Below are 21,409 nucleotides of genomic sequence, written 5' to 3'. Positions count from 1 at the left end.
AACGAAATATTGAGTTTATTTAGTTTGTTCTCCACACTTTCTCAATAATTTGTTTGTACATAACTTTTAACATGTCTATATTCTTCTGATAGTAACAAAGAACATAATACTTTTTCTTGGCATTTAGGTTATTTCAAATAACTGATAACATTACCCGTGTTCACAATGATGTATTCATACATATACCCATATATATGTTTATTTATACAATAATCTTATATGAAAGTAAAAATGAATGATGGTTGATCATCAACAGTTAAAAAGTAAATATGAACGATTATGTGTGGAATTCAAAAAGGTTTGTTTGTTTTTCACATTGTTTACACTAAATTGTCTACTTTATAGCTTCGTACAAAGTATAAAACATTGAAAGACAATGAAAATGAGTTAAACCAACAATTACATGTAGGTATTTGCATGTTATTTTTCCCCCTTCAATGCTATTATTTATGTAATATTTTGTATCTTTGAAGTTATTAAGATGTTCCAATTAAGAGTTCAGATAATGGACTGGTCTAAGACAACCACTCAGAACCAGTAAGCGCTGGACAGCTGTTTCATCCCTATATAAAACTTCTTGACAATCCCCACTCATGATCCTATCAATGATCAAACCTAGGACGTCCATGTCCCGCGACGAGCGCTTAGTATTTAGGACACATCCGGCATTCACTGGTTCACGTGTCTAGTCTTAATAAGTTCCTAATTTTGGACAACCTCCTAATCCCACTGGTGGGCAACTGCTTCAAACTTGACATACTTGAACTTCGCTGTTCATAATATCTTATAAAAACTCCTGAAGTTACTTCTTAGAATGTCTTACAATCAAGCATCTGTCACTGGACATGAAGGTCCTGGGTTCGAGCTCTGGTGAGGTCGCAGGTGCAGCCTGTCAAGGAGTCCCATAATAGGATAAAATAGCTGTCCAGCATCCCTTAGTTTTAAATGGATATCTTTGTTATTTGTTTAAACGCAAACATTGGTACAAGGAGGCACCAAATACATATGCGCCGCACAATAATAATGAGGCCAGTAGCAGTTATCATTGATTTGTTTGAGGGCTGTGATACTGCCCGGGTGCCCAAACCGAATCAGGTGGTTTTCTTAGGGGGCCACATCTAGAGCTTTCCACCTGAAGGTCTAATCCACAAGGCAATGGAGCGACGTTAGGAGATACAATTCCTCGGTAGTCGGTGATCAACAACACGTTCATACGCCATTTGTTTCCTTAGGATCCTGGAACGTATATGTACCATTGGTTTTGAATCAAGATTTTTCGACTCCCTTAGGTGGATCCTCCATATCCACCAACCCGGTTAAAGTGCCGAACATACTCTATTCGTCACATTTTGACCTTGTTAATTATTCACTCGTCAATCTTGACTGTTTTTATGTAAGCGTATATGTGTGTTCTTCTTGTCCCATTCACCACATGTCTGTGGCTTATTTTTGTGTGACTATAAATGTCGACTAATGCTTGACTAAACTGAGTTGACTCATACGCCTTCTCCACTGTGCGCCATCTCGCTTCGCTTCTTCCCTCTGATTGTTTGTCTAGATCAATGAGTGTATGAAATATACGCATTCGAAATTCATTTTCGTATTTCGCTTATTTAATTCCGCGATTGAAGTAGATGAAAATATACGAGAATAGTTAGGATGTATATTTCGACAACGATCATTTATCAGAAGGGGGTTTTGTGGAGATTTTAGTAATTTTATAATTGAAATCATGAATCGATTGATGTTAGACCACCATGGAAAACCTGGAAGCACTGGAAGGCCATTTCGTCCTATTGTGAGACTCCTCGGCATTACTCATCCACGATCCTGCCTCACGAGATTTGAATCCAGGACCTCTCAGTCTTGCGCGCAAACGCTTAACTTCTAGATCACGATCTAACTGGAGTCATATCCCAGACCACTAAAAAACCTAATATTCGAAGTACTACAACCTTGCGGTCTGACTTTGAAATCGCATATGAGTTATCTACCTTCTACAGAGACACTATATATCTCTAGACCTCCCTAGCGTATCACGAAATGATTTAATCATAAATCTTCGGTTACACTAGGATACAATCTATAACCGAGGCTCTTCCGCTAACAAATCTTCGTCGGATATATCTCGAGAATGTTATTCTCCATTATATTTATATATTATGTATTTCACATTAATTCACTACTCATTCTTTACTTTCTCCATATAGGAAGAAATCTTACAAAAAAATTTACATATTGAAAAATTAAAACAAGAAATTGAACAATTAAAACAATCATTAAATAATCCTATTATTCCTATTAACGGAATTACTTATGAAAATTCAACTAAATTATCATTACTATTAAATGATAATTCAAGTCAATTGTCTTGCCCTACCGATACTGTCGCAAAGAAATCTATCACTACTCAGGTTAGTATTATGTAGGGTGTTTTTCCCCCATATTTTTGGTTTAAATATGTGAAACTAACTCATTATTCATATAAAGGGACTGTTGGATGGACACGGAAAGTCCACCTAGGGGAGTTGGAAATCCTTCATTCCAAACCAATGGTGCACATAGGCTGGCTCCAGTATCCTGAGGGAACAAATGCAGTATAAATCAATCGTTGGTCACCGGCTACCATGGGGCTGCATCTCCTCACGCTGCTCCACTGTCTTGTGGATCAGACCCTCTAGATTAAAGGCTTGGGGTGTGTCCCTCTAAGAAAACCACCTGTGCAGTATCACAACTCTCACACTAATCAAATGAGATTTGTGTGGCGCATATATATCTGGTGCCCGTTTGTACCAATATTTATGTGTTGAAAAAAATACTGTTGGACGGCAAGAATGTATCTTAATAGTGAGGTTTTAATTCATTGAAAAACAAGTGACTTACAAAACTGATGTTCTCCAGTCATGCTCTGGTACGGTTGAGAGTGGGGATAGTCCGCTCTCCCTCTTGAAATGCTCTCACATGACCACGTGCATACAACCACTGTCAGGGAAGTCCTACTCACTACCTTCTCGTGACATTACTGTTGTTTACGAAATTGAGAGGACGAAAAAAGAATGTCCAGCGCTTTAACCGGGTTGGTGGACACGGAAAGTTCACCTAGGGGAGTTAGAAAACCCTGATTCCAAACCAATGGTGCACAATGGTCTCCAATATCCTAAGGGAACAAATGGCGTATGAATTAATCGTTGGTCACCGGCTACGATAGGACTGCATCTCCTTAAGATGCTCCACTGCCTTGTGGATCAGACTACTACGTCGAGGGTTCCTGATATGACCTAAGAAAACCACCTGCTTCAGTTTTGGCACCCGGGCAGTATCACAGCCCTCACACAAATCTCATTTGACGCATATGTATCTGGTGTTCCTTTGTACCAATATTTATGTGTTTAAGTAAATAATTTTTCTATCTATAATTTGTGTGTAAGCATGTTATTTTATTAGATAAGAAAACCGTATTCTTTTGGTTACTGATCCTTTCTTAGATATTAGTCCATTAAGAGAGTTGAATCAATAGTTTGATCCCGTGAGTATTGATCATTCAGCCAAATCGTATTATCCTATTCCATTTATCCTTCGGCATTCTGTTGATTTGTTATAGGGTAACATCGTTCATTGATTAAATTTATAAATGTAAACCATTAGATCTCACTGAACTCAATGGTTTGAAGGTTAAATGCTCTCCATAGGCCCTAAGGATCTTGAGTTCTATCCCTGATGGGTCGTGGATGCAGACTGTTGGACGAAACAACCATCTAGTATTTCCCGTTTTTCAATATTTACCTAACTCATACCAATCAATGATCTGAAACGTGAACCATTTATATTGCTAAAATTCTTAAATTACTTTCACGTGTCAACTAATTTTGATGTGGGTTTGTTCTCTGAGCTGGATGGATGGTTTGGTCGTGGAGCTTTCATCGTCCTTCTGAACGACATCATCAACACAAACTTTGGGTAAAAGTGAAGTGTTTGAGTTTTTCCTCATGTGATTCACAGCTTGTCAACTAATCAATTCTCATCATTGAACGTTCCTTCAAATCGATAACTTAATCAAATGTGACTTCTTACTATTTTTAGGTATCCTTTCTAAGTGTTTGTGTAGGTTGATGATTATTGACAGTTATGTGATTAATAACAGAAGGGGGTTTTGTGGATATTATTAGTAATTTTAATAGTTGAGATCATGAGTCAATTGAAGCTAGCTCGCGAAACTGATAGGTTCTGGGTTCGAGTCTCACGAGGTGGGATCGTGGATGCACCCTGCCACAGAGGAGTCCCATATTTGAACGAAGCGGCCGTCCAGTGCTTCCAGGTTTTCCATGGTAATCGAGCTTCAATTGATTCATGATCTAAACTAGATTCCAAGAAAAATTTGTAAGCTGGAAATTTCTCTTACATTTTCTTGATTAATTATCACAATTGCATGAAAGTCAGAAGGACTTTAACCAATCTTATTCAGATTTGGTACCGTCATGATGTCAATCTGGTTATAAAAAGTCGGATTCATAATATGTTGGTGAGAAATGTTCTGCTCTATATATTCAAGCTGAGTATATTCAACAGCTCTGTATGGTCGATCATCGTTGTCTTTGAAAAATTGATGACATCATGATGTACAAATAATTGAAATTTTGGTACTAAAACTAAGTACTCAGTATACTGTTTTACCATTTCTAGTTAAGAGATATACTATACTACCTTAAATGTAGACTATTTTTACTACCAGTTTGCTATTAGTTGATAACTGTTCCACTCCAGCCATTTCTCAACGTCGACAGTTGCGACTTCTCATTAGAACGTCAGAAGTATCTTGAAGTAAGTCACTAATTAGTTGTCTGTTATAGTTTAAGTGAAGGAGTTTTTTCTTGATTTTTTTAAACAGTTTTATCATATGCGCATTTAGCTGCTCAAAATAATGATAGTAAACGATGATAATAGCCAAACACCAAACTTTCTGATACAGTTGATCATCATTTGTGGGAATAATTATCGCAACTGCTACTTAACCACTTCCAGAAATATGTGTTCAGGACTTCGTCGACGCTCGGCTTCGAGATTAACAGGCTGGATTCCGTAAGGATCGATCGTGTACTGACCATATCGCAACACTACGAATCATTGTAGAACAATCAATTGAATAGAATTAATTACTCTACATCAACTTCACTGACTACGAGAAAGCATTTGATAGTGTGGATAGGAGAACACTATGGAGGCTTCTTCGACACTACGGCGTGCCTGAGAAGATAGTCAACATCATACGGAATTCTTATGATGGATTAAACTGCAAAATCGTGCATGGAGGATAGCTCACAGACTTGTTCGAAATAAAGACCAGTGTCAGGTAAGGTTGCTCACTCACGCTTTCTGTTTCTTCTGGTGATCGAGTGGATTATGAAGACGTCAACATCTGGAGGAAGGCACGGGATACAGTGGACAAGTAAAATGCAGTTGGACGATTTAGACTTCGCAGATGATCTGGCTCTTTCATCATACACGCAACAACAAATGCAGGGTAAAACGACCAGTGTAGCAGCAGCCTCAGCAGCAGTAGGTCTCAATATAAACAAAGGGTAAAACAAGATTCTCCGATACAACACAACATACACCAATCAAATCACATTTGACGGATAGGCTTTAGAGGATGTGAAAACCGTTACATATCTGGGCAGCATCATTGATGAACACGGTGGGTCTGATGAAGATGTGAATGCGCGGATCGGCAAAGCGAAAACGACATATCTACAATTGAAGAACATCAAGAATTCAAAACAACTGTCAACCAACACCAAGATCAGAATTTTCAGTGCAAATATCGAGACAGTTCTACTGTATGGGGTGGAAACCTGAAGAACTACGAAAGCCATTATCCAGAAGATACAAGTGTTTATTAACAGTTGTCTACGCAAAATACTTCGGATACGTTGGACAGACACTATCAGCAACAACCTACTGTGGGAGAGAACAAACTAGATTTCAGCGGAGGAAGAAATCAGGAAGAAGCGCTGGAAGTGGATAGGACACACTTTGAGGAAATCACCCAACTGTGTCACAAGACAAGCCCTCACTTGGAATCCTGAAGGTCAAAGGAGGAGAGGTAGACCAAAGAACACATTACTCCGAGAAATGGAGACAGATATGAAAAGAACAAACAATAATTGGATGGAACTGGAAAGGAGGGCCTAGGACAGAGTGAGTAAGAGAATGCTGCTCGGCGGCCTATTCTCCATTGAGAGTAACAGGCGTAAATAAGTAAGTAAGCAATATGTATTCATCATTATCTGATGGTGGAAAACATCGTTGATAAACAAGGAGGATCGGATGCAGATGTAAAGGCGAGGAATGGCAAAGCAAAGGCAGCGTTTCTACAATTTAAGAACATATGGAACTCAAAACAACTGTCAACTAATTTCAATGTGGGAATCTTCAATACGAACGTCAAGACAGTCCTACTGTATGGAGGTGAAACGTGGAGAACTAGTACGACCATCATCAGGAAGGTACAAGTATTTATAAACAGTTGTCTACGCAAAATACTCAACACCCATTGGCCGGATACTATCGGCAACAGCGTTTTATGGGAGAGGATAAACCAGCTTCCAGCTGAAGAGGAAATTTGGAAAAGACGTTTGAAGTGGATAGGACATACATTTCGGAAATCATCAATGTGCATTACAAGGCAATCCCTAACTTGGAATGGTGAAGGGAAGCGGAAAAGAAGAAGGTCAAAGAACACATTACGTCGGGGAATAGAAGCAGATATGAAAAGGATGAATGTTAACTGGAAAGAACTGGAAAGGATTGCTCAGGACAGAGTTGGATGGAGAATGCTGGTGTGCGGCCTATGCTCCTCGATGAGGGGTAACAGGCGTAAGCAATTAAGTAAGTAATAATCTGATGATATAGTGAATCACTGAATTTACATACTTAGTTTCTTTAATAAACTCATAAGCTGATGGCTTCGTATACTAATAGTTGTTAACCGACTGTTTGCATGGTAGACCTATTCTGAACGTTAAATGAAGCTATTTTTTTAATCATTATCTACCAATACTCATATATACCAACTTATTCTTTTAATTTAATAGGAAATAAATAATGATTTCAATCAAACAAAACTATCCGATACTACTTATAAACCTATTTACATTACAAAACACAATTCATTTTCTATTACAACGAATGATTATTCAACAAATTCAATTTTATCATCTCCTTCCGACAATTGTCATGATGTTGCTGTAGATACTCATAATAACTCATCCAAATCTTTATTATCATCATTATCATCTTCAACATTACCATCATCTTCATCATCACTTCTATTGGAGGATACATTGACAACAACAAAATCAACAATATCTATTGCTACGACTTCTACTACTAGTACTACTTCTACTACTACTACTACTACTACTACTACTACTACTACTACTACTCCTACTACTAGTACTACTCCTACTACTAGTACTACTTCTACTACAAGTACTCCTACTATTACTCCTACTACTAGTACTACTTCTACTACAAGTACTACTACTACTCCTACTACTAGTACGACTTCTACTACTAGTACTACTACTACTACTACTCCTACTACTAGTACGACTTCTACTACTAGTACTCCCATGAATCTTTCATCTTCTTCGGATCAAGATTGGAAATCAGTTCAAGACATGGAAGAGGAATTAATTAAACAATTTGTACAATTATTAAATAATTGGATCAATTCAATGAAAACAAATCAAAATATATCAATCATAGATAAAGATAAATTAGATCATATTCTTATGAATCGTATTACACAATTAGAAAGTCAATTATGTGAAATTACATTACAATATCAATTAGAACATAAACGTCGATTAAAAGTGAGTTTGTTTGTGGTGATTTTTAGTAATTTTTTGATATATATATATATATATATAGTTGAAATCATGAGTCAATACCATCATGGAAAACTTGGAAGCACTGGATGGTCGTTTCGTCCTATTGTGGGACTCCTCTATGGCAGTGCACATCTACGGTCCTACGATCCTGCCTTGTGAGATTCGAACCCATGACCTATCAGTCTCGCGCGCGAGCGCTTAACCGATAGACCACTGAGCTGGCCAGTATCCAACGGTGTTAATGTCTAACTTAAACCAATCCATGAAGTTGAGGAACCATTTCACCAATGCCTTCAGTGAGTTGATATCTCCCAACAGACGTGGTTGAACTCCACTGGTTACTGCTTCTCACTAGAACTCCAGGAAATACCTCATGGAGCCAGTCACTAGTGAGCATATGATAAGTGGGTCAATTGAAGCTAGACTACTATGGAAAACCTGGAAGTATTGGATCGCCGTTTCGTCCTATTGTAAGACTCCTCCGTGGCAGTGCACATCCACGATCCCGCATCGCGAGATTCCAACCCAGGACCTACCAGTCTCGTGCGCGACCACTTAACCGAAGCAGTAACCAGTGGAGTTCAACCAGGTCTTCTGGGAGATATTAACTCACTGAAGACATTGGTGAAACGGTTGCTCAACTTCATGGATTACTTCAAATTTGAATATGATTAATCATTTATTCTTTATATCAAAATTTGACTTCCCTCTTTTCCTATTTAAGGATTTTGTGCTTTCGAACCTTGTATAAGAGTGTTAATCAATTAGTCAATGATGACTATGTGATCACTAGTGTTTTTAGTAGCTTGTCGTTAGGTGCTATTTCTTAGTTGTGCACATTGTGAAAAAATATTACTTTCTGTTATAACTGTTATAACTTCTCCTTATTACAACCTATCTATTCCCGACCGTTGCTGCTACCTTGACGTGGTAGTCGGGCTTGCCTATCGTGACGAACCACTCTTTGTGTTCTACCAAATTCTAATCTTCTGAATTCCTCATGTCCCTATCTTTTTTCTCTTTCCAAATTTATTTCATTGGATTATACTCCTTGAATAACATCTTGAAACCCTAATCTTTCAGACTACTGCTTATACTCTTACTAGTTCTACCACTATGGGATTTGAATCGACAACTTCATCTCTGTGCCAATGTGGTATAGCAACTCGAACTGATGTACGTACATACGAAGTTCTACGTTGTGACTGACTGACTATTGCTTAGTATTCTTGGACAAGTCCCCAAATCAGAACACGATTGAACAGGGAAGAATTTATATCCCGAATAACAAGGATAGATGGAAGTAAGAAGCGCATTAAGGAATACGTTAGTATATTTATAGTTTTTACATGAATAGATTCTAGAGTCTTCTCCAAGCATCGGCTAGCGCTGATTGGCTAATTCTTATCCAATCAGCGTGCGGCAATACAATCATACATGAAACATGCTTTAATTCAATCTATGTCCCACTAACACTTTCTATTGAGGAACCTGAAAAAGAAATTGAATCACGCATAATTTTAATTAACTGATAACGTGACAATAGAGTTTCTAGTATAACTGCTTGTGATCAATCACAGGACGAAAAGCGAAGGCTTGGCACTTTAACCGGGTTTGTGGACATGATTAGTTGGAGTTGGAAAACCCTGATTGCAAACCAATGGTGCACATGGACTCCAGTATCCTGAGGGAACAAGTGGCGTATGAATCAATCGTTGGTGACCGGCTACCATGGTACTGCATATCCTTACGATGCCTCACTGCCTTGTGGATCAGACCTTTAGGTCAAAGGCTCCGGGTGTGGTCCCCTAAGAAAACCACCTGTTTTTGTTTGGGCACCTGTGCAGTATCATCACAGCCCTCACACAAATCAAATGAGATTTGTGTGGCGCATATGTATTCGGTGCCCGTTTGTACCAATATTTATGTGTTCAAATAAATTATAATAATCACACGCTTTCCTTTCTGTGAGAAGCTTATCATGTGTTAGATTCATGCTCTTCAGAATTTATTCACCAGCAACAGAAATCCATGAAGTAATATATCGCCTCGTTCTTTTAGGACCATTCTTGTTTAGCTTTTGTCTCCTTTTTGGTATGGTAGCATCGCTATAAATACTGATTATCTGAGTAAACCACCCGTTACTTACCAGTACAGTCAGCAGTAGAACTTCACCCTCGAACTTTAGATTTGCTGCTCACAGTCTTACTCCCCAACAGACTTATCTGATATGGTAGGACCCTAAAAACTATTGTTCCATCTAATAGTTCCCAATTGGCTCACTGTTACTACATTCAAACACTACGAACAGTTATAATATAATAATTGTGTACATCTGTTGTCCTTCGATTTCCTAGTTTTTTTGTAATAACTACCCTCTACAACAATCCTCAGTCAGTCAGTCACAACGTAGAACTTCGTACGCACGTACAGCATTTCGAGTTGCCGTACCACATTAGCACAGAGATGAAGTCGATTCAAATCACATGGTGGTAGAAGTAGTAAGAGTATAAGTAGTAATGGGAAAGATTACGGTTCGAAGATGTTATTGAAGGAGTATAATCCAATGAAATAAGTTTGGAAAGAGAAAAAAGATAGAGACATAAAGAATTTAGAAGATCAGAATTTGGTAGAACACAAAGAATGGATGCACCTTCGCCATTGCAAACGATTTTGAGCCATGTCATTCAAGGTCTCTAACCATCTGTTGTTATCATCTCGCACATCCGAACTAGGTAGTCTACACTTATCAACATGGCTTAGTCCACTTGTCAGTGACTTCATGGATTTTTGCCACGTTTTGGTCTTGCCGCCCCTAGTTTTCTTCCAACCTACTCCTACACCATAAAACATAGCACATTGGGGCATTCGATGGTTTGGCATACGTAACACATGTCCCAGCCACCTCAACAGATGGAGTTTCTTTACTTCATCAACCGATTTGCCATCCTTACCTAATACCCGTTTCCTAACAACTGGATTACTTACCCGGTGATCCCAGGATATACGAGCAATGCTTCGAAGACACCTATGATCGAATACAACAATCCTACCTTAAATAAGTAATAATTTTTTGTATAATATACATATATTCAGTTTATTTATTTATTCTTGTTATTATCAAAACAGTCAGAAACAAAAGATGACTCTAAACTTATGGCTCATAGTAGTCAAGCAAGCAATTCAAATGATCCTGATCAATTATCTAATAGTAGTAATGAAAAATCTGATGAAAATTCTAATGCACATAAAGTAATAATGAAACGTTTACATACAGCTATTGAAGAATCAATTTATTATGCTTCAAGAGCTAATTTCTTACAAGATGAAGTAAGTTGGTCCTCTTGTCTTTATGAAATTATTACTAAAATACGCTTGTGAAAATTGTATGCTTTTGTAATTGTTCAGATTGCCCTCAAATGTCCTGATATAGCCGAGGATGTGAAGAGTTCACTATCCCTCTCGAAATACTGTCACATGGCCACATGTATATAACCATTGTCAGGGAAGTCCTACTCACTACCTTCTCGTGGCATTACTGTTTATGAAATTGAGAGGACAAAGCGAATGTCCAGCGCTTTAACCGGGTTAGTGGATATGGAGGATCCATCTAAGGGAGTTAGAAAATCCTGATTCAAAACCAATGGTACATATAGGTTACAGGGTCCTAAGGGAATAAATGTAGTATGAACGTATTGTTGGTTACCGGTTATCATGGGACTGCACCTCCTGACGTAGCTCCACTGCCTTGTGGATTAGACCTTCAGGTCGATGTCACCGAATGTGGCCCCCCCACCTGTTTTAGTCTGGGCACCCGTTCAGTATCACAGTCCTTACACAGATCAAATGACTTTTGTGTTTCGCATATGTATTCGGTGCTCCTTTGTACCAACAAATAATTGTCCAGGTTAGATAATTATAATTATTTCATTATGAGAAATTTCTGCCATCAGAAAACTATGTCTGTGAGTGTAATGAATTATTCATTAGAAATCAGCTGACGTAAAAGTCAATATTTTAAGTCATTGGTTAGTATAGTAGAGATTGTTATAATCCATATGTTCATTCATGCCAGCTACTTGGTCAGAATAACATTATTGAGCGATCTCCTCTGTTGTTGAATAACGCAGACTATTTATTCATTTCATTGTAATCTGAAGTTGCTGAAGAATGTATATGAAAAATAAGATATTTTACCTAAAAATATGATTCTTCCCAATCATAAGAGTATCTTTATGCTCTGTTATTCCATGGTTCAGTGAGATATTACATTCTGAGGTAACAATTATATTTGCTGTTGATTTTTGTACTATCAATGTACTGGGTACCTAGCCTGTCGTATGCCCTGATGGTATTCTCATGACTTTCGGGTTGCTTGATCTGCTAAGAGCGATGGGACAATGCATGACAGTATTGTTATGTGCTAGGTTCAAAGAGAATTGTTTGCTTTATACATGCAAATCCGCCCCGTTATTGTTCCGTTCCTGTTATTGTTATATTCTGGATTCGAGTCTCAGGAAGAAAATCAGCACTGAGATCTAGGTATATTTATCTTACAAGTCCTAAGTTAGACGAGAACTTAGTTCTAAAACTCACTGCTAGTCACAATGAACCTTTACTAGAAATCTCTCTGTCTTGTTTGTTTCCCCATATTTTCCCTCTTCAATAAGCGTATACTCAAAGCTTATGTATTACAAACGTTACTTCAACAACTTTGTTGGTTGTATAGCTAGTCTATATTGTGCAGTGAATGACTAGTTTGACCTATTTCACTCAGTCAAGATCAAGGAACATCATACCAATAGCAAAGCCGAAAATGAAATTGACGAAATGTAAAACATAATTGGTAGGAATAATAAACATATTCATTAAAACAGAGAATTCTACATTGAAGGATGATGAATAGTATGGAATATGAAATCAAGTTAGAGACTTACTAGACGATGATAAATCGTAAGAAAAAACATGAATCTAGCAGTACTTACTTACTTACTTACGCTTGCTACCCCAAATGGAGCATAGGGCATCGACCAGCATTCTCCAACCCACTCTGTTCTGGACCTTCGCTTTTAAGTCTATCCAAGTGTTGTTCATTCTTCTCATGTCTGTCTCTATTTCTCGGCGTAATGTGTTCTTTGGTCTTCCTCTTTTCCTTTGGCCTTGAGGATTCCAAGTGAGGGCTTGCCTTGTGATGCAGTTGGGTGCTTTCATCAATGTATATCCTATCCACTTTCAGCTCTTCTTCCTGATTTCTTCCTTCACTTGGAATCTAGTTTATTCTCTCCCACAGTAGAATGTCGCTGATAGTGTCTGATCAACGGGTCAGAAGTATCTTACTTAGGAATCCATCAGTGTAATCGATAAATTATTGTTAATCAGTGACAAATTGTAGACTCATCTACTTTTTTTTGTTATGTGAAGTGGATAGTTACAGTGCTATCCGACTGTTTAAAGCTAAGATTAATAGTTTTCAGTAGGATTTAGACGTATTCCTTGATAGATGAAATTCAAACAGTTTTCTTCCTTTACATAATCATCGCTAACCCCATGCCCAGCCCTCCTCTTTTATCCGGGCTTGAAACCGGCAGTAGCCTCCGGAGGAGCTACAGGCGGAGTCATGTGAATTATTATAACACTGAATTTATTGACAAGGAAACAATCATTGATTGTTTATCGTAGACAACATTTTTATGCAAAAATTATGTTAATTTATATGTTTATAGATTGTGTTAACAGTACTACTTATATTCATTATTGATAATAATATAAGGCAGACCTTCAGTTTAATGATCAATAATAATGACCATATAAAGTAACCAATTACAATAGTGAATATTATCCACTTGTACACAAACACTAACACACCTTATAAAGGTCTAGTCTTGTTAAATTATCATGCTAACGATCATGAATTGATTGATGTTAGGTCACTATTGAAAACCTGAAAGCATTGGGTGACTGTTTCACCGTAGTATGCAACTCCTCAGCAGTGCGCATCCTTGATCCTACACACGGTGTCGAACCCAGTACCTATTGTTCTCGCGCGTGTATGCCTAACCTTTAGACTACTAAGTCGGCATCTAACGGTATTAATGTCCAACTTCAACCTATTCACAGAATTGCGCGACTATCTTCCATTGTTTAAGGTAGATCTCTGTTTCTCTCTAGCTGACACAGATTAACTCCACTAATCCTTGTTTAACAAATAAATTTAGTTTATATAGTTGAAATCATGAGTCCATTGAAGTTAGACCTCCATGGAATAGCTGGATGCGCACTACCACTGAGGAATCCCACAATAGGACGAAACGGCCATCCAGTGCTTCTCCTATGCATCTTGATTATTTACTTTCTGTTAAGTCGGCTTCCAGCGAACTCCAACGGAGCCTCCAGAGGCTCAAAAAGAGCCCCAACCAATCAGAGTATGACAGAACATTCTGGAGTTCCAACGTGGCATGCTACCATTGGTCAGTAGCAATTTATGTCGTTAATTAGATTGGCTGAATTAGGATGTTGATTTAACTTAAGCAAACATCTATAAATACCTACGATTTTCTGTACAAAGATGATCCTTGCAATAAAGTGTTTCTCTGATACTCGTGTCTTCTTTCTGGTCTTCAAGTTGCTGAGTAGTGCTAGCCCTGGGGTTATCGGAATAGCTTAGGATCTGAATAAAGCGTTAAACCTACAAGACATATCACTTTCTCAATCTATAAGAATCATAAATATGTATTGTATGTGTGTGTGTTTGTTTTTCCTTTTGAATTTCTTAAGCTCGAATCCCTTATCCCATGGATTATACAATTATTATATTTCTATCAAAAACAACAATCTAAATATCATATAATAAAACAATCTAATGAACAATTAAAACAACAATTAGAATTAATGAAAGCCAATACAATTAAACAAATTAATGAAATGGCTAAACATATAAATCATTTAACTAATGAATTACAAACACTTCAATTACATTCACTATCAAAACATCATAATCATTTAATGAATGAACAATCACAATGGAATGGTTTAACAAATGATAATCAGGTTAAAAAAGTAAGTGATGATACTGTTGATGTTGTCGTTGCCGTCGTCGTCGTCGTTGGTTTTGTGATAAATCTTGTTAATTTGAATAATTTTTTCTGATTAACATTTTCTTAGCGAGTTAGTTTTCTATGGGATGGGTTCGTTAACCCCATGCACAACCCCCTCCTCCTTCATCCGGGCTTGGAACCGGTAGTAGCCCTTGGAGGAGCTACAGGCGGAGTATTGAGGGTAACAGGCGTCAATAAGTAAGTAAGCTTGTTAACTTGAACGCTATACTCAGTTGCTAAGGTATTCTCGTAACCTGGCTACGAAACGTGATCATTAAGAGTAGAAGATACTTGTAAGTTACTCGTATTTGACCATAGATGTTTTAGAAATATCGCTCACATCTGATGGGATCATCAGGTAAGTAATAGTGAGGTTAGATACAGGTTATTAGGGAATGATGGTAAATCAGTTGATGAGGTGATGAATCTTCATCGAATGAGATGGTTAGGCCACGTGTTACGTATGCCTGAACACCGATTACCACGACGCGCAATGCTGACTAGCATTGGGGATGGTTGGAAGAAAGTTAGGGTTGGCCAAACCAAAAACTGGTATCAGACCTTAAAGTCACTAACTTCTATTCTGAGCCATGTTGGTAGATGCAGACTACCTGGTTGGGGTCCGCGTGATTATCGTAACCAATGGTTGGAGACTGTGTGTGACATGGCTCAGAATCGATCACACTGGTGTAGGTGTATACACTCCTTATCTTCCCTTAAACCTTGAGATTAAAATTGCTTCATATCTGTCTTCCTATACTGTATCCTTATATACAACCTTTCTCTTATATATTACCACCACTAAATTAACTACTTGTATGAATTCGGTGTTCATCTTGTTATGCTAATGAGTGAGGTATGACAGCTTGGACCGATGCATATATGTGCCTAGTCCTACGTTGTAGCTGACTGATTGTCTATTCTCGTACTCCCCAAGCTACATCTATACAGCAGCTTGAACACGAGAGAATAAGCATAAAGTATGCGAGAAGCCGCTTTACTCTAAAGGTTCATTTATGTACAGAAAATATATGGTTTTTATAGTATTTTAGAAGTCTTTGGGTTTTCCTGAGAATTCTAGAATACTACTAAACATAGTAGCAGTATAATAATCAGGCAATGAGAAAGTCTACATGTGACTTTTCACTTTTGTGATGTTTGTAGCAAAACTTCTAATCAAACGCTGATTGAATAAAATACTTCTTAATGTTTCCTGAGCTTGTCATGATGTCTATTGAAAAAAATTTTCAGGATCACCCCAACAGTTTGTTTCAATAATTTAGTCATATAACTAATTCTATACAGGGAGAACCGTCATTGTATGAATCAATTAATTAGAAGAAAGCTAATCAAGTTGTGTGAAACAACCCATTCCTCCATCTCCAATTATATATATATAGTCAAAGACAGAATTTTTTTAGTTCTTGTGGTGAACATATTACATTTAGGCGGCCACACCCAGAGCCTTTGACCTAAAGATCTTATCCACAAGGCATTGGAGCATCGTGATGAGATGCAGTCCCATGGTAGCTAGTGATCAACAATTGGTTCATACGCCATTGTTTTCCTCAGGATACCGGAGCCCATGTGCACCATTGGTTTGGAATCAGGGTTTTCTAACTTCTCTAGGTGAGGACTTTCCATGTCCACTTACTCGGTTAAAGCGCCGGACATTCGCTTATTGTCCTCTCAATTTCGTAAACAACAGTAATGTCACGAGAAGGCAGTGAGTAGGACTTCCCTGGCAGTAATTGTATGCACGTGGCTATGTGAGAGTATTTCGAGAAGGAGAGCGAACTCTCTCCACTTTCGGCCGTATCAAGGCATTTTGGGGCTAATAGAAGGTTATTGTATTCGTAGTATCATAGAATTCTATCTATCTGTAAAGTCGTTTTAAGTTCCATATGAATGAATCTTTGATGCTTAGATAATCTAATGATTAATCTATTTTACTCTTTTCTTTTTTTTCTATTTATAGAATACATTATTTAATATATTGAAGAAATGATCTGTATATATATATATCTTCTTCTTCTCCCCCTTCTTCTTCTTCTTCTTCTTCTTCTTCTTCTCCTTCTTCTTCTTCTCCCCCCCTTCTTCTCCTTCTTCTTCTGCCCTTCATTAATCTTAATAATCTATGTAATTCATCATAAACATAATCAGATTTCAATATTTTGTTTTTTTTATTATTTATCTTTTATTTCTATGGTTCATCTAAAATAGTCAATGTATGTATGTGTGTGTGTGTGTGTGTGTGGATGCTACAAAACTTCTCTTCTATTCTTCACTATTCAATAATGATTATGTAATAATTTTCTTTTTTGTATTGTTTTAATAAGTTAAAAATAATCATTGTGAAAAATAATTTTCTTTTTTTTTCAAACAAAAATTCTTCAGTTTTCTATGATTATGTTTTCTTCAATGATAGTCAAGTATCAGAAGGGATCATGAGTTAGGTGAAGCTAGATCATCATGGAAAACGTGAAAGTACTGGACGGCCGTTTCGCCCTATTGTGGGACTCCTCAGAAGTGAGCATCCACGATCTCATCTAGAGAGATTTGAACACAGGACCTCTCGCGTGAGCCATCCGGCATCCAACGGCGTTAATATCTAACTTTTATAATTGAGTTTATATTGACTAAAAATGATTTGTTTTTTAGATCAAATTCCAAGGATTAGAACAGTATATTGATGATATTTGACAGAGTTACAACTCATTGGTTTAGTTCATTGATCCAAAATGTAGACAATACGTGTAAACATTAAGAAATATTTAAGATAATAATGTAAACAATCAATGGTCATATAAATAAGGATAGTCCTAAACATCAATGGGAAGATTCAAACAAACAATACTAAGTGAATTTAAACTTCACCCCATTGCACAATCAAGTAGCTATCAGGACTCAGTAGCTAAGTGGATAACGCGATGGCGTTTGAAGCGAAAGGTACTGGGTTCGAGTCCCATAGTGAACATCAACTCTGAGATGCAGGTACATACAGCTAGTGACGAGTCCCAAATAGGACGAAACGTGCCTTGTCCTGGATTCCACTGCTATCCACTATCCATCTTTGCTTACAATGCTTGTTAATTAAGACAATATCAAGACAATACGCACATATACCAGTAAGAAACTGAACAGTTGCAGTCCTAAACATCAATGGGAAGATTCAAACAAGTAATACTAAGTGAATTTGATAGTTATTCCAGTTATGTTCCTTATGAATCATTTTTGTATATATATGAGTCAAGCGATAACTTGTAATCCTGAAGAGAAACAAATGGAGAAGGTCAAAAAACACGCTACTCCGAGAGTTGGAAGTAGACATGAAAAGGACACCAGTTTATTTATTTGAACACATAAATATTGGTACAATGGAGCACCAGATATGTATGCGCCACACGAATCTTATTTGATTTGTGTGAGTGCTGTAATACTGCCCAGATGCCCAAACTGAAGCAGGTGGTTTTCTTAGGGCCCTCCCCGAGCCTTTGACCTAAAGGTCTGATCCACAATGCAATGAAGCATCGTGAGGAGATGCAGTCCCATGGTGGCCGGTGACCAACGATTGATTTATACTGCATTTGTTCCCTCAGGATACTGGAGCCCATGTGCATCATTGGTTTCGAATGAAGGTTTTCCAACTCCCCTAGGTGGACGCACCGGTGCGGTTAAAGCTCCGAACATTTGCTTTTCGTCCTCTCAATTTCATAAACAGTAATGTCAAGAGAATGCAATGAGTAGGACTTGTGTGGCAGAGGGTATATACGCGTAGCCATGTGAGAGTATTTCGAGAGAAAGAGCGGACTCCCCACTCTCGGCCGTACCAGGGCTTTTGGGGGCAAATGGACTCAAGTGGAAACGATTGCCCAGAATAGAGAATACTGATGATCAACCTATCTTCATCCATAAAGGATAACAGGCCTAAACAAGTAATACCACATTGGATAATCTTCACAATGTATCATTTGAGATTGTTCAATCAATCTACTTACCAGTTAGTTAGTAGAGTATCCATTTTAAAGTTAAATTATACAGAATCCCTACTTCGAGATGGTGGAGAAGATTTGTAGCTCAGGTGGGTGATTTTTATGTTGGTTTGTTCTCTGAGCTGGATGGTTTGGTCGTGGAGCTTTCATCGTCCTTCTGAACGACATCATCAGCACAAACTTCGGGTAGAAGTGAAGTGTTTGAATTTCTCCACATGTGATTCACAGCTTGTCCTCTGCACCTCGATGTTGATTGGTTCTTATTGACCTTAAATCTGTCATTGTTTATTTCTTTGTTTTGGTTGTATCTCTTATTGGTTTGATTTTTGTTCCTATGTTCCTGCATAATTTTCTTGATTGGTTGATAGATTGGATTGATTTCAATATGTTTGTTTATTGCTGATTGACCTGAGTGCCAAGCTTCTAAAAATTCTCTGGTATTTTTGGAATTGTCTCTGTCCAAAATCTGCACATTTTCCCAGTCGAATGTATGTCCGTAGTTGTCCACGTGTATTGATATGAGTGAAGAAATGTCGTGGCGTTTGACTGCTAATTGGTGTTCATGTAGGCGAAGATGAAGGGGGCGTCCGCTTTGTCCAATATAGTGTTTGTTGCAGTTGGTACAATTTATCTTGTAGATGATGTTTGTTTTGTCCTCTTTTGCCATTTCATCTTTTGGTTTGCATAAGATTGAGTGGAGGGACTTTGTTGGTTTGTGGGCTACACCTATTCCGAAGGTTTTCAGCAGCCTTGTTGTCGTTTCCGATATGCCCTTTATGTATGGTAGGGTGATCCTTTTGTTGATTTTTATACTTGATTTCGTTTCTGATGGTGTGTGCGAAACTTCAAAGTCAAAGCCTACTTGAACTCATAGATCTATGTCTAACAACATATTTCCAATTCAATAACAAAATCTACAAACAAACAAAAAGGGACACCAATGGGATCACCAATATCAGGACTCATCGCGGAAGCAGTAATGCAACGACTAGAAACCACAATTCTACCAGTGATCAAACCAAAAATTTGGATTCGTTATGTAGACGACACATTCGTCATCGTCAAAAAGGAGGAACTAGAAAACACCTACAAGCAGATCAACAACGTCTTCAACGACATCAAGTTCACAATGTAACAAGAGTCGGACAACAAGTTACCATTCTTAGATGTATTAATCACCAGAACTGACACAGGAAAACTAGAGACTCAAGTGCACAGGAAGCCGACCCACACCGATCAAATTCTCAACTACAATAGCAACAACCCAAGAACTCACAAAATCAACTGTGTACAAACTTTGTTCAAGAGGACGAGAACACACTGCAATACAATCACAGCACGAAAAAATGAAGAAAAACACCTGAAAACCATTCTTCAAAAGAACGGCTATCCAATCAATTTCATCAAAAAATACCAGTCGCACAAACCATCAGAAACGAAATCAAGTATAAAAATCAACAAAAGGATCACCCTACCATACATAAAGGGCATATCGGAAACGACAACAAGGCTGCTGAAAACCTTCGGAATAGGTGTAGCCCACAAACCAACAAAGTCCCTCCACTCAATCTTATGCAAACCAAAAGATGAAATGGCAAAAGAGGACAAAACAAACATCATCTACAAGATAAATTGTACCAACTGCAACAAACACTATATTGGACAAAGCGGACGCCCCCTTCATCTTCGCCTACATGAACACCAATTAGCAGTCAAACGCCACGACATTTCTTCACTCATATCAATACACGTGGACAACTACGGACATACATTCGACTGGGAAAATGTGCAGATTTTGGACAGAGACAATTCCAAAAATACCAGAGAATTTTTAGAAGCTTGGCACTCAGGTCAATCAGCAATAAACAAACATATTGAAATCAATCCAATCTATCAACCAATCAAGAAAATTATGCAGGAACATAGGAACAAAAATCAAACCAATAAGAGATACAACCAAAACAAAGAAATAAACAATGACAGATTTAAGGTCAATAAGAACCAATCAACATCGAGGTGCAGAGGACAAGCTGTGAATCACATGTGGAGAAATTCAAACACATCACTTCTACCCGAAGTTTGTGCTGATGATGTCGTTCAGAAGGACGATGAGAGCTCCACGACCAAACCATCCAGCTCAGAGAACAAATCAACATAAGAATCCCTACTTCATTAACTACTACCATCAAGATCGAAGACTAATATATATATAGCAGTGTATATTAAAAGTGAAAAATTAAAAAAGAAAACAAACAGAAAACTGTACAATATGTGCATAAACTTCAGCTTACAATAAAAATTTTAAAAAAAGAGGTGTTAATTCAGTTTAGGAACTGAAAAAATAAACAAACAAAACACATCATTCATATTGTAAAGGCTACAAATTTTTTTTAAAAAAAATGAGAAAAATAATCTAGACTACTTACAAACT

At 37.7% G+C, this 21,409-nt stretch overlaps 1 protein-coding gene across 1 annotated transcript; it reads left to right on the top strand.

Annotated features, from left to right (window-relative positions):
* Window positions 1-238: 238 nt before the first annotated feature.
* Window positions 239-17,342, top strand: Smp_170940 (hypothetical protein; the record flags this gene model as incomplete). The annotated part of the gene is made up of 6 exons (XM_018795321.1): window positions 239-298; window positions 346-405; window positions 2,211-2,414; window positions 11,022-11,222; window positions 14,667-14,948; window positions 16,965-17,342. 6 exons carry the CDS (start codon window positions 239-241, stop codon window positions 16,992-16,994), a joined length of 837 nt encoding a protein of 278 aa, XP_018649645.1. The 3' UTR covers window positions 16,995-17,342.
* Window positions 17,343-21,409: the final 4,067 nt, after the last annotated feature.

The sequence above is a fragment of the Schistosoma mansoni genome, chromosome 2 (assembly GCF_000237925.1).
Source record: "Schistosoma mansoni strain Puerto Rico chromosome 2, complete genome".
In the NCBI taxonomy this organism is placed as follows: Eukaryota; Metazoa; Platyhelminthes; class Trematoda; order Strigeidida; family Schistosomatidae; genus Schistosoma; species Schistosoma mansoni.
This window is presented reverse-complemented; position numbering and strand designations above follow the sequence as displayed.